The 15,571-nt window shown below is 42.3% G+C and overlaps 1 protein-coding gene across 1 annotated transcript; it reads left to right on the top strand.

Moving 5' to 3' along the window:
* The first annotated feature begins 13,508 nt into the window (after window positions 1–13,508).
* LOC110931595 lies at window positions 13,509–14,798 on the top strand. The gene has a single exon (XM_022174981.1). It carries the CDS (start codon window positions 13,509–13,511, stop codon window positions 14,796–14,798), a length of 1,290 nt encoding a protein of 429 aa, XP_022030673.1.
* The last annotated feature ends 773 nt before the right edge of the window (window positions 14,799–15,571 follow it).

The raw sequence follows: 15,571 nt of genomic DNA, 5'->3' as shown, positions 1-15,571 counted from the left end.
TCCAGTGAATTCATGATCATATTATTCTCAAGTTATCTTGACCATTGTTTGGGTCATTTTCTTGTCAATTGATTGAAATTCATTTTAAGTACAATCACTGGAGATGCCATTGTTACTAGAACAATTCCTGTATTTATGAATGCACATAGTTGTATAATGACCACTGATGATCTGATTTTAATCTCAAGAGTGTTTTATGCTTATACTCTTTTCTTTTGATTTCAAAAGTTTTGAGATAGTTACACTTTGAGATTTGCTCATTTTCCTTTTCCCATTTTACCCCGTTTATCCATATGTTCAGAAATACTCACTAAGAGATTATATTTTGAACATACTTTGTCCATAATCGTTTTGAAGCAATGTTTTGAGAGATCTGACCATGTTTGATCATGTTTTATTTCAAATCTCACATCACTTATGATTAGGACTGATTTGACACCTTATTTTCTCAATGTGTTTTGGACAAAATTGATTTGGTCCTTTTGAAGGTTCTCAACCTGCCTCTGAACACATGAGAAATTTTGACTAACCATCACAAAAATCAACACAACAATTGAAATCAATTTTGAAAACATCGACCGATCCCATAATTTATCAGATATTTTACAGATCTGAAAACTATGAGTGACATATGTATGAAAACGCTTGTTGTGTGAGATTTGTGTGTCATATGACATCTTGGTTGATTTTCAGAGTAGTTGAGAATTCATTTTATCCATGATTCACTCGTTACTCTGTTTTCCAACTGAATACAACCAACCTTAGTATCAATGAATTTTGAGCTGAACTGTTACGTCAAATTGATTGTAAGATCGAATTTGACTGTCCAGGCTCTGATACCAATTGTTAGGATCGGAGGCTGTCTATGATTGTGTTTGTTTGCATAAAACAAATAATTGTAGCGGAAATGAGTAGCAAACTTTGTAAACACAAACAAAGGAAAGTGTAGATTGATAAACAATTGCTTTTCATTGAGTCAAAAGATTTACATAAAAGCAAAAGATTACAGTTCAGGCTTACAATCTAAACTCCCCCTCAGCCTGATACACCAGAGTTGGTTGCACAAGATGAAAGGATGAATTGAGGAGAAAAACTCACTCAAAACGATCAAGTGTAACAGTACAGAGTACTGTCATACTTATAGGCAAACCAAACTACTGATATGCTTCAGCTGACGTCACCATGATAGTGACATCTAACGACCTAACAAACTATAAATACTGTTCTATACAAACTACTGTTATGTAACATCTGATAATCACTAAAATACAAAACATAAGGAAACTACTGCTTCACGTTCCGCTGTTGTAGCCTTAGCACAGATGTTGAGTCTTCAGTGCTTTCTTCAAAGGTGATCAGTCTTTGAGAGGGCAGTGCTTGAGTCTTCAGCAGTACTTAGGATACAACAGTAGATAGAGCAACAGAGTTTGTCTTCAGCAGTTGTTAGATAATCATCAGTGTTTGGTTTATCAGTTGTTGTAGTTGAGCAGCACTTAACATCCATCAGCTGTTAGATAACCACTGTCAAGGGGAGAGATTAGAGTAAAGTGCTGCTTATTAAGTGTCCACTGATGGGATCCGGTTTTGGCTTTACATTATCTGTTCCTCTGTTAGGGTTCAATCCCAACACTATCCTCGGTCTATATTTTGTTGTCTCAACAAGTTGGCGCCCACCGTGGGGCTACGCCGCTATATATCCTCAAAAAGACCTAGTAGTGTAGCTCTTCTCTCTCAAAGTTGTCATGTCTGAAAGTGGATCCCCAGGTGAAGTGAACCAGATACCAAACACTTCAACTCCGGGCAGTAGTCAAGCCCATGTAGCTATCCCAACTTCTTTTTCAACTCCGGGGAGCACACCCGAGTTTCTTACCTTTAACACTCCAACTCCTTCTAGATCTGGAGTTCCTTCCCCTAACGTCGGTATCACAGATACCCCCACACGTATTGAACTCACCCCCGAGGGAGTTGCTAATAATTTTCTTGAGTTGAGGACCCTCCTCAACCAGTATGTGAACCAGGAAAAAGACAAGGGAGTGAGGATTCGTCTAGACTACGACGAACCTGAACCAACACTGTCTCCTGGACCTCCCATTCTACCTTTTGCAACCAGGAACGAGGCTGGCCCTAGTAACCCTTCAAACCCCGTTCCATATTTATCCACCATGACAAATCCTACAGCATATCCCCTCTATTCATCCCAACCAGTTACAAGTGGTGCTCATCTGGGCCATGAGCTGACTTTGGATCAGCTCCTACATTCCCCAGTATCAAGCTTTCCAGCTTCAACCTCCACTTCTTGGGAACAAGCCCTGTCAGTGCTTCCATTGGCACGGAGTGCGGTAATGAGCACCCCCCTTGGAGTTAGCTGTCCGATCACGTCCGGAGGCCTCCAAGGCTTCAACCCTATGTCCCAGATGATGACCCAGATGATGGCCAGTTTCCCATGGCAACACTTCATCAATCAAGTGCTAGCCACTTAAGGGAACAACAATGGCAATAATAATATGGGTACAAGGGCCGAAGAAGACTTGGCTAAACCCTACAAGCCGAGTAACCTTTCATGCTTCTCACAACAAATAGCCGATTATGATTTTCAAACAAAGATCAAGATGCCGTCCCACATCAGAACGTATGATGGGTCTGAAGACCCAGAGGATCATCTTCAGATCTTTACCGGTGCAGCAAGGATAGAAAAATGGTCAAACACTGAATGTTGTTTAATGTTCATGCAAACCCTTATCGGATCCGCCAGGATCTGGTTCAACAATTTACCTGCTCGAAGCATTCGAAGCTTTGACGACCTTAGCAAGGGTTTTTTGGCCAACTTCTCCTAGCAAAGACGATATGTCAAAGATGCAACCGTTATTTTTCAAATAAAACAGCGAGACAATGAAAGTCTTCGTGAGTTTATTGAACGATACAAGAAGGAAGGTCTAACCTACGTAGGGGCAGATGAAAAAATGAGGGTAGCCGGTTTCATGAACGCTATCACCTCAAAATACCTCACAAGAGATTTCAACAAGTCCCTGCCTAAGACCTTGGAGGAGGCCCTTGAAAGAGCAGAAGCCCACATTCGGGGAGAGGAAGCAGTTGACATCAAGGAACAGAGGAAGAGAGGGCCTAGCTGGCGAAGTAATAGCCCAGTCAGAAAAAGAGGGAATTACAACTCCTATGACAGACGGCAAAAGGGTTCAGACCATCGAAGGTCTGAAGGCCGGAACCCTCCAACCAGGGAAAAAGGCATGAGTTTCACACCTCTCACAAAGACCCCTCAAGAAATCCTGGCAACCGAAGAAGTCAAACAGAACTTTAGACCTCCCAGGCCTCTCCCCAAAAGTAGAAAAAATGAGAACTCCACGCAGTTCTGCGAATTTCATGAAGAAAAGGGTCATCACACCAACGATTGCTTCCAACTGAAGAAAAGAATTGAAGAGGCTGTTAAGTCAGGTAAACTCGCCCATTTGGTAAAAGGGGTTCGAGACAAGATGGCTGAAGGCAAGGGAAAGGAAGTCAATATGGTAAACTCTGATGAAAAGGTTCCTCATAAGAGGCAGCGGTTGGAAGCTTGGGAGCTTCAATGTGTTTGCTTTCCCCCAACTGAAAAAGGGCCCCTTTCAAGCCCTCTCGTCATAGAAGCTACCGTTGGAACGTTGGAAACACATAGGGCATACATAGACACTGGGGCAGCCACTGAGATCATGTTCGAAAAATTTTTCAACCGCTTAAGCAATGAAGAACGTTCAAGGCTTCAACCCTCTGGAACCTCCATCAAAGGTATCGCCGATATACCCCTCAAGCCTTTAGGGCAACTGACACTAGATGTTTGCTTCAGCGAAGGTCAGAAGAAAAGAATCCAGCCACTTACCTTCGTAGTCCTTAACATACCTTCGAACTATGATGTAATCATAGGAAGGCCAGGGCAATGTGCCTTCTTTATGGCAGTGTCCGTTGGGCATGGCACGGCAAAATTCCCAACCGAAAGGGGGATAGCAACCCTTCAACCCTCCCAAGAGGCCTACATGATCGAAGGTGAAAGTCCCAGAAGTGAAGAAGACAAGCAAAGGCTTATCATAAACCCTGAGTACCCTGAACAAAGAATAAGGGTCAACCCAAACCTTTCACAAGAAACTCTCTCCTATTTGGAAAAGTTGTTGACACATTACAGCGATGTCTTCGCTTGGTGTCCGGAAGATATGACAAGAATCCCTCGAAGCATTGCTGAACATGAGTTGAGGATACCTCCTGATGTCAAACCTGTTGTACAAAAGAAAAGAAGCTTAGCACCAGAAAGAAGCCTGGCTGCTTGTCAGGAGGTTGAGAAGCTCGTCTCAGCTGGCATTCTCCGAGAAGTCAAGTACCAATCATGGGTTGCAAACCCGGTCATGGTCAAAAAACCTGATAACTCCTGGAGAATGTGCATAGACTTCAAGGATCTCAACAAAGCTTGTCCTAAGGACTGCTACCCACTACCAGAAATTGACCTCAAGGTTGACTCACTCACCGGTTACCCTTTCAAATGCTTTCTTGATGCTTACAAAGGGTATCACCAAATACTCATGAAAGAAGAAGATGAAGAAAAGACGACATTCCACAGTGATAAAGGAATCTTCTGTTACAAGAAGATGCCTTTTGGGCTAAAGAATGCCGGTGCAACCTACCAACGTCTGGTGGACAAAGCTTTTGCAAGCCAAATTGGCAAAAACATGGAAGCCTATGTTGATGACTTGGTAATCAAAAGCAAGACGGAGAATCAAATGCTTGACGACATCCAAGAAACTTTCAAAAATCTCAGAAAGGTTAACATGAAACTTAACCCTAAAAAGTGCTCGTTTGGGTTCGAAGAAGGAAAATTCCTGGGTCACATTGTCGGAAAACAAAGCATCAAAGCCAACCCAAATAAAGTAAAGGTTGTCCTTGAAGCCAAGCCACCAAAAACCAAAAAAGAGGTTGAAAGCTTAAACGGGAAACTCGCTGCCCTGAAGCGTTTCACTTCCAAGCTGGCTGAAAGGTCCCTACCCTTCTACAAAACACTTAAAAATTGTTCTGATAAGAAGGATTTCAAATGGACCAATGAGGCCGAGGAAGCATTCAACCAGATGAAACAACACCTGGCCTCCTTGCCAGACATTGCAGCCCCAGAAACGGGAGAATTGATATCAGTTTATCTATCAGTTGCTGAAGAAGCCATAAGTGCAGTCCTCACAATCGAACGAAACACGGCTCAGGTACCCGTTTACTTCTTCAGCAAAACTTTAAAATTAGCTGAAACTAAATATCCTCCCCTCGAAAAACTTTCCTTAGCCCTAGTTCAAACAGCTAGAAGGCTTAGGAGGTATTTCCAAGCACATCCTATACAAGTGGTCACTGACCAACCTGTCAAAAGTGTGCTCGAAAAACCTGAGAACTCAGGAAGGCTAGCAAAATGGGCAGTGGAACTAGGTGAGCACAACATCACCTATGTCCCACGAAAAGCCATTAAAGCCAAAGTTCTGGCCGACTTCCTTGTGGAAATCCCAAGCCAAACAATTGACGAAGTAAACACCACAACCACTGAACCCTCCAACCCTGAGGCCTGGAAGCTATTCATCGATGGGGCTTCAAGCGTTGAAGGGTCAGGGGCTGGGTTAGTTCTAATCAACCCTGAAGGGTTAGAATTCACATATGCTCTCCGTTTTGATTTTCAGACCACCAATAATGAGGCTGAATACGAGGCACTGATCGCCGGCTTAAGACTGGCCAAAGAAATGAAAGTTCAAAAGCTTGAAGTGTTCACAGATTCATTGCTAGTCTCAAGCCAAGTCAATGATAGCTACGTTGCTAAAGAACCCAATATGAGAAGATATAAAGAAAAATCCAAGGAATTGATGAACACCTTCCAAGCATGCAGCATCAAGCAAATTCCAAGGTCCCAAAACAAAAAGGCTAATGCCTTAAGTAAACTAGCATCCCTCATCTTTGCCCACCTCACCAAAAAGGTGTTGGTTGAAGTGTTGAAGACTCCATCGATTGATGAATTGGAGGTCCAAGATGTAGTCACCGAGGAAGATCCAAACTGGATGACTCCCATCAAAAAATTCCTTCAAAATGGTGAACTACCCAATGATCAAGTAGAAGCCGAAAGGGTTAAAATCAAAGCAAGACAATATGTGTTACAAGGAGAAACCCTCTACAAAAAGGGTTACCTTGCCCCCTTGCTAAGATGTGTTGGTCCCGAGCAAAGTAAGTATTTGATCAAAGAAATTCACGAAGGAGTATGTGGAGCCCATTTTGGAGCTAGGTCGGTGGTTGCAAAACTCATGAACCTTGGATATTTCTGGCCCTCGATGCATCGTGACACCACTGAACAATTGAAGAAATGTGATGCTTGTCAAATCCATGCTCCAATCCCAAGAAGTCCCAAACATGATCTTGTTCCAATAACCTCGGCATGGCCATTCCGTACGTGGGGAATGGACATTGTTGGGCCATTCCCTCCAAGCAAAGGAGGAGTAAAATTCTTGCTAGTAGCAATAGACTATTTCACCAAATGGCCCGAGGTTAAACCCCTTGCAAAGATCACAGGGAAACCGGTTATCGACTTCGTTTGGGAAAACATCATCTGCCGCTATGGGCTAGCAGGAGTGATTGTCACTGACAATGGGAAGCAATTTGCAGAAAAGCCTTTCAGCCTTTGGTGTAAAGAGTACAGAATCAACCAGATCTTCAGCTCAGTGGCTTATCCACAATCAAATGGCCAGGTTGAAAGGGCTAACCGAAGCATAGTGGAAGGCATCAAGACAAGATTAGGAAGATACGAAAACAATTGGCTCGAAGAATTGCCTAGTGTCCTATGGGCAATTAGAACAACCGAAAAAACAAGCCACAAGAAAACACCTTATAGCTTGGTATTTGGATTCGAGGCTGTAATCCCTGCTGAAATAGGAGTTGTAACCCAACGAATCGTCAACATGGATCCCGAAACAAACCAACAAGAGACCATGTTGACTTTACAACTCCTAGAGGAAGCCCGAGATCAAGCTGCAATCCAGGAAGCCAAATACAAGCAAAAAATGGAAGCCTACTACAACAAGAAGGTTAAGAATGAACGATTTAAGCCAGGGGACTTAGTCCTCAGAAACAATGAAGCTAGCAAAAAGAAAAATCAAGGAAAGTTGGGCCCAAAATGGGAAGGTCCATACACCATCCTCGAAGCACACAAGGGTGGATCCTACAAGCTAGCAGATTCAGAAGGCAAAAGGCTTCCAAGACATTGGAACGGTAAAACCCTGAGAAGATTCCATGTTTAGACATAAAAGTTTGGCTTGTATCAAAATGTACCTCGAACAAAACTATGAAAACCTTTTGTAAAAAGGCAAGTATTGCTTGAATGAATGAAGTTGTTTTATCAAACTTGTCTTTCTATCCTAATATCAGGCTGAGAACCTAGCAAAAAACTCCATGGCAAAGGCCATGTAAGGGGATGAGCTCCCAGGCCACATCGCTCAATAGGTTCAAGGGTTGAATGAACCTATATAAGGGGTGAGTTCCTAAATCAATACAACTCCATGAGACTCATTGAGTGAAAATAAAATTGTCTCATAGACAGGTCTGAACAGCCTACGCCAATCGTTCCTTAAGCCTTAGAAACATAACCAACAAACAGGCTTACGAAGTAAAACAAATCACAAAGAAATGATAAAGAGGATAGGTGTTATGTCTTTTTGTTAAAAATACCAAGGCTAAGTGTCTGCAGCACTGATCCCTTTAAGGTGAAAAAACATAAAGATAGCACAAATTCAACAAAGACAATGTTAAAAAGAAAAAATTATCCAAGGAAAAATACATGTAAAAATTCATCGGCAAAGCATACAAACCAAATCAAAAGCTATCAAGGCTTCAAGCCACCCACACGACAAGCTTGAAACGTTGAAGGCTCTAACCCAACTACGACTAGCCAAAAGGCTTGAAGGGTTAAAACCTACCAAACAACAATGCAAGTAATATAATAACCATCATACCATATCAAAGAAAGTCATAAACGACTTTCAAATAAAAGTTAAAGCAAGTTCTAGTAACTTGCAAGTTAAACTACTGTTCAAATGGCCATACAGGCCCAACACACCACCAACAGGAACCTTAAGGGTTCCTGGAAACCTAATATTGTTCAAAATAACATTACAAACCATAAAGTGTTTTGCTAAGAAAGCTACGAATAATCATCAGATGGCAGAAGGCTTGGAGACACCAGAACCTTCACCTTTGACCTTCCTGGCTTTCTTGGACTTCTTAGCCTTAGCACCATCATCACCACCAACCGCTGAGGTCTCTAAACCAACATCCTTCGAAGCATCCGGCAGACTCGAGAGGGTATCATCACTATCTCCGGAATAAGATCTTTTCTTTGAAAGGGAGCCCAAGACCTCAGTGCAAACCTTTTCATTTAGACCCTCCGGTTTCAAATCCTGTAAAACAGACAAAGGCTTACCAAAGCAAGAGGAAACCTGATGAACATAAGGATAGGTTAGCCTCTCCATCTGTTCAACTGAGCTTTTGAAAACATCAGAAGCATCGGGACGAAATAAGGGGGACTTTTCCAGAGCATGCCCAGCTTCATGCAACTTGTAACCAGCAATGAGACCTTGGTGTTTTCCCAAGTTTAGCAACTTTGTATACACATCACCAAGAGCAGAATTAAACTCGGTAGAATGAAGCAGGTAAGTGACAACCTGTTGAAAGCCCTGCTCAATCAACCACTGGTTATCACTAGTTGCACGAGAAACTGAAGCCTTCAGGCTCTCCTTCTCTTCATCAAAGGCTTTCTGGGCAACAGACAAAGCCTCCCTGTCTGCCTTTAGCTTCAACCGATCAGCCTCAAAGCTCTTCTTAAAATCGACCATCTCAATCTCATGCTGCCTGGACAAGCCTTCAACCTTCTTCGACCAAGTTTCCTCCTTCTCAGCAAAGCTGCTTATCTCCTTTCTCATTGATGCCATCGAAGACTTCATCTTATCTTTCTTCTTTGAAAATTCTTCATACTCTCGCATCCTTTGGCGAAAACGAGCAACGCCCTGAAGAAGCATGGCAGCAAGGTTGCAAGTACTAAGAATCATCCGGGTCAACATCACATCATCATCCATTTCAGAAATAGTCTTGTGAACCGAAGGAGGAGCAATATGACTCAAGGCCTCTTCACAAACAGCATCATCTTTAAAGCTATCATCAACCTTTACCGATCAACATGGCACATAAACCGCATCAGGATCCAACCCTTCAACGTCCATACTCGAAGAACCTTGAACAGGTGAAGCAACAACCTTCTTGGCTGAACCCTTTTTGCCATGAACAACTAACTTCTTCTCCCTTTCAGAACCCGCCTCAACACCTTGATCCCCAGACTCTTCAACATCATCACTCAACTCCATCGGTTCAGTAGAAGTGGATTGAGGAGCAGCTTTCAGACAACGAGTCGATCGCCGGGTCGAAGTCTTGGGGGCAAGAGGTTTAGAAAAACCCTTAACGTTCGAGACACTAACATACCCAGCACCTTCAAACCTTTGTTCGGCATCTTTAACCAAAACATTTTCATCAGGAACAACATGAACATCCCCAAAAATCACATCCGAAGTGTCATCACTTTTGATGAAATCCAAGGCAGACATAACTGCAAACAACAAGCAGACAGAACATGAGACAAAAATTAGAAAGATACAAGAAAGGAGAAAACAAAAATGCATACCCGTGCCATCTCTCATCAGAACAGGATCCCGGTCAGCTTTTTCCCACAACTTACTAACCCCTAATAAAACCAGCAAATGCTCGGGAAAGGGACGAACCCTCGCAGGGCATTCACGAATAGATTTCAGAAAAGCATCATTCAAATCAGATGCAAGGGGTTCCGGTTCATTAAGAACAGCATCCGGGTGTCGCCACACAGTTTTAAACGGAACAATAGTGTCGGAAACCCAGAAAAAACGATTCTTCCAATTTCCAAGTGTGGTAACCATAGATGAAATAAGGCCGGAATCAACCTTAGATGCTTCAAAAGTAAACCAATCGCCATTTTTGGCCAAGCGGAAAAAACGACGAAATAGCAATAAGGAAGGATCATATCCGAGGGCACGGCACAAAACCTCGAAATGTAAAACCCTAGCCATGCCCTTCGGATGAATCTGACCAAAAGAGACCCGGTAATACTCCAACAAATTCAAAACAAACAGAGAAAATGGATAGCGAAGGTTTGAAAACTCAAAGTGACGACAATAAAGGGCGATGAAACCAGTTGGGCATTTATCAATCGAAGCATCACACGCAGGAGCATTAGGTGTAAACTCAATCCCAATGCCATATTCCTTACAAAATAACTCTACTTCCTCTTGGGTTAACCGGGAAAAGGATTTTGCTAAATCCTTAAGGGCACCCATTTTTGCAAAGAAACTATGAAAAAGTAAAGCAAAAGAAACCAACACTAACCTTGAAAGAAAAGGGGAAGACTTGCAGAGAATACTTGGATGGAATAATGAAACGGTAAATAAGAAAAATATAAACAAGTTAATATAGGGGCAATAATGTAAAAAATACACCCTGCAAAACCGCCACCCTAGGAACTGCTACACGTCAATCAAATCAGTTGTCAGATTTTCAAAATTCAAACATTAACTGCCGACAACCTTCCAATCCTTCAAACTTTGAACCCTTGAAACCTTCAGGGAATAAAACAGATGCTTAAGAAAGTCAGAAGTCTTTGATCTACTCCCAAAAACCTCTGACTTGGGGGGCTGATGACGGGGGTAGCCCAAGACCAAATAAAATGACCAAGTATGTAAACACCTAAAAGGTTAAAAGGTTCAACGCTTGAAAAAGCTGAGGAGATGGAGTTAAGTAACACGGGAACAGTGAACAAGTCATAAACTAGTGAACCTCCTTCCACGTCTTGCAATGATATTTAAGAATTGGATCTTCAAACAAGAAACATAAACTAGTGAACCTCCTTCCACGTCTTGCAAAGTGGGGGGGGGCACGACCTGCGTTAGGTAAGGTTAAACCCTTTAACCCTTCTGCCTAACCACCCTTGCTACTATCCTCGGTCTATATTTTGTTGTCTCAACAACATGGAAGATCACAAATCCATTACATCAACACTTTGCTAAAAAAATTGATTTCTTTCCCCCCCTTGGCTACTCACGGCCGACCACCAAGCCACACACCCATCCACTTTCCAATTTCCATCTTGCATTTTACATACAATACAAAGGTGAAGGATCTCATACGAGGAAGCCCGGTGCTTGCGGATTGCCAAGGACTTCTCAACAACGCTTTAAACCACCCGTTTTTCGACTAATTTCTTCCCTAGCCTCGAGCTAGTAGTAAGTGACTCTAAACACCTTCTTAATCTATTCTAAAGTGGTTAATAAGAGTTTTGTCGGTTGAAATTCATGATCATGTAAGAACAAAATTAAAAGTCTACTAAAGAAGATGAACAAGGTGGATAATAGATGAATATTAGTGTAAAACTTATAAAACTAGTTTTGTTATGATTATTTATGGTTGTTGATTGCTAGTATGGGAATGGATCGTCATCAAACCCCGCTAGATCATGTTCACAAAACATGAACTAGCCTTATGTGAGTCGTAAAGTTATTAGATGACGAACCCTTTCAAACATAAACATGAACTTGTGTAAAAACAATTTTTCTTATGAAATGGAGTTCTAAACTAGTAGATCTAAAGATCTACAAGTGGTATTTTCGAAGAACCAAGTGTAAGATGAAATCATATTTTAAAAAAGACGGATCTTTCCTAAATAAAGGTGATTTTCGTGAACACACAAGTGTGTAGACACTTGTGTAACAAAAAGTTTTAACCAAGAATTATTTTTGTAATTTTTGACAAGAAGTTGTAAAGACATATCTTCTTTAAAAACAAGATTCGCAAGAAACCGAGTTTATTTATAAAAAGGTCTACTAAAAATATGGGGAAGGTTACTACATATTTTACACAACCCATAAGTTCATGTATTTGTGATATTTTTGAACTAGTATGATATTGGAATATTGTTTGTTGTTGATTGAGAAAATTGTTGTTTGAATTTCAAAAGAAAATGATACGCTTTAAAAGCGTGGCCACCTCCAGTTACAGGGGAAACTCTGGCGAATTTTTTCCAAAAATCTAACACTTGGGAATATTTTTATCACAAGTGTTATGAATGTATTTTTAACTTATTTTACCCAAATAAATTTCGCCATGTTTTTATTACGAAACTTCCAAGTGTCGGAGGTGGGATTTTTCACAAATAAAACTTGATAAATATATATTTAGTATATATTTTCCATAACAACACTTGTGAGATTTTTATGATTATTTTGTGAACTGTCTAAATATTATTTTTAGGGTAAAAATAATATTACTGAATATTCACGGCTCCAAAGAATACGAACGCCTTCAATAAATATTTAAGTTACAACGGTATTATTAATACCACCCGAACCTTACAACGTAACTTACGCATTTTTAGAAAATACTCATAAGTGTGTATTTTGACAAGTGTTATTTGGGTAAAATTATATGGAATAAAATATAATATTTTTGGGAAAAATATTTATATATTGGAGATAGAATTAAAATATATTTTAAGTGAGACTTAATAATATATTTCGAAATTTTACGAACGCACATGTATTAAAACCCCCATCCTTGGGAAGGAATGTATTAACCAAATAATTACGAAGTGTAAACACGGAATAGTTGTCTAATTATTTCCCAAAAGCTTAAACCTTAAACTAAGGCACGACCGTCCGTCTAATAGAAGTTAGTACGTGTAGGTCGTCGCACAACAGATTTTCTGGGAGATACTTTTTAGAGACGCACTTTGGTGAGTTCATGTCCCCCTTTTCTCTTAACTGTTTTCAATTTTCTAAACTGCGGGGGTGAAATACATGTTACTATGATTACAAGTACTTTTTACATGGTATGGTTAGCGTAAGGAGGGTTACTACTTAGATCATGTGAGTGGGTAGGCGTGAACTGAAGGCCATTAATCCTCAGAGTAGGACCGAGGGACAGTAGCGGTAGATCTATCTGGGTGTAGCGAGCCCAGCCCCAGGCCCAGCAGAACGGACCTCGGGGTGACTTTGTGCCCAACGTAAAATATGCTAGGTTTGAGTCTTCCTACTGCACATCACACATATCAATGGCCTTGCAAACCATTGGTGATCTCTTTATTTCCTTATTTGCTACATACCAGGGTTTTTATACTTACAAAGGTTTTACTTACTCACTACACATGAACTCGCTCAACATTTTTGTTGATTTTTTAGTGGGACTAGGGAGTCAGTCTGGGAGGCTGGGAGAATTGTCTAGTGGGACTAGGGAGTCAGTCTGGGAGGCTGGGAGAGTTGACTAGTGGGACTAGGGAGTCAGTCTGGGAGGCTAGTGGTACTAGGAGAACTATTTGATTGCTTATTGGTGACTAATGTGCTTATTTGACTATATGATTGATTATTTGTGCATATGTGTGTTGTGTTACAGACGACATGCCTTCATCCGGCACCGGAGAATCGGACACCACAGACCCTATGCCCATAGTGTCGGACGACAGAGTGTCATCAGAGCACGAGGTGCACACTTCGGACACCACCAGCACGGATGATGATGATTTTCAGCCATCCGCGCTGCCCGATGTCGTTGCTGAGCCCGCTGATGGCCCTATCGTCGGGGACTTGCCACTCGTGGTGATCCCTGCCCCTGTACCCCTTGCCGCGTACCCTATTGTTGACATGCCCCTTGACGTAGTCGCTGACGACGACGTCGACTTGTTTGACGAGGATCCACTAGAGGATGACTTTGAGGGCGAGGCCCACATAGCTGCTGGCGATCTCTTACTACTCGCAGATGCTCCTGCAGAGGAATCACCCATCCATTCAACTGTCCCAGACTCCTTTGAGTCTGTGGCATCTGCACCATCACGTGTACAGGGAGTGCAGCACTACTCGCATGATACAGACCCTGATAGGGCGTCATCTGCTGCACCTGCCCCTACCCCGAGTTTTGCTATTGATCATGACATTGATGAGGATTCTGACCCCGTCTTCCCACCTGGGTTCGATCCAGACCAGGACATTGAGTTTTTGCATCTAGATCAGCCCATGGAGGACCCAGTTAATCCTGTTGACCCTGCGTTTGCTGACCCCGCAGATTTCGAGATGGAGTTTGACGACCCGGAGCCTGTTGTGGCCCCCGAGCCAGTAGTTTCTCCAGACCCTGTATTCGAGCATGACCCTATTCATGCTGATGTACCCATTGTTGATCCTTTGATCGCGGATGTACCTGTCGATGATCATCCGATTGTTGCTCTACTGTTGGAGGATGATCATGTTGTTGCTGATGCTCATATTGATGCCCCTCACATTGCTGATATACCCGCTGAGCCTGTTGTTGTTGCTCCTTTTCCTGACCCGGTTCCTTTAGAGCCCGACCATGCACTCTTTGCGACTCATGTCAACCCTCAGTATGCGCACACCCGGAATGGGTGGATAGAGGACGATGATGATTTTCCACCTTTTGTGGTACCAGTTACACTTGTTTCAGCACCAGCTTCAGCTCCTTTTGATGCACCCCTGTTCCCCACACACACTGCTGATGCGCATCGCGCTGATCTGCCTATCACATTTCTCCAGGAGATCCCTCCGCCACGTCCTGGAGAGGGCTCTTCTCGTCAGCCTTTCGGCCATGCACCTTTTCTGACTGGAGGAGATCAGTTCGCACCACAGATCCCTCCTCATACTGTGGCACCTTTTACTCCAGCTAGTGAGCCTTTTCTTTAGACATCACCACATATCATGCCACCATCCAATCTCTATTATCCTTTTCACGTGGGTTATTCTGTAGAGGACATTCTCAGGTCATTCATGATCCAGCAGGAGGCACTTACTCGTCGCGTGCAGGAGCTCGAGAGAGCTCAGCGACCCCCATGTCAGTGTCCTCATCATCCTGCGATATCGTATCCCCCTCAACCATTATCACCAGACTCTGCTGCACGTTTTTGGACTCAGGAGCAGCAGATAGCTTTCTTGTTGCGTTCTCACTGAGCCATGGAGGAGGATTGGCTCCACATGTGACGTTTGTTCTATTCTCATTTTCCCCCTCCTCCACCGCCATCAGCGTAGGGCTTTTTTGTACAGCACGGGTGGACTTTTGTTGAGAAGACTGCGATTGCATAGACTGCACAGCTTTTTGGAGACTGCATATTGATCCCGACTTTTGTTGTTATGTATATGGGATATTGTTGACATTGATTTGATATTTCGGACTGGGGTGATGTAGCCCTTAGTCGTTGATGTTGTATGTTACAGTTATGTACTTGTACACTTTACCATGTGGTCTCGATTTATGGCAATTCAATCGCGGTATTCTCATCCCTTGTGATGTTTGATTGATTATTTATGTTCTATAACATGAGATGTTATGTGGTTGATTTATTTATAACATGGGATGTTATGTGTTTGGTTTATTTATAACATGAGATGTTATGTATTACTACTATCGTGAACACATCTTTTAGAAGATGCCACCGAGACGTCAAACACGCATGCCTACC

This window comes from Helianthus annuus, chromosome 3 (assembly GCF_002127325.2).
Source record: "Helianthus annuus cultivar XRQ/B chromosome 3, HanXRQr2.0-SUNRISE, whole genome shotgun sequence".
NCBI lineage: Eukaryota > Viridiplantae > Streptophyta > Magnoliopsida > Asterales > Asteraceae > Helianthus > Helianthus annuus.
The sequence above is the reverse complement of the archived record's forward strand: the minus strand, read 5'-3'. Positions and strand labels throughout refer to the sequence as shown.

Coding starts and splice junctions, on each gene's coding strand:
- LOC110931595 (XM_022174981.1), top strand. CDS start 13,509: ATGCCTTCATCCGGCACCGGAGAATCGGACACCACAGACCCTATGCCC.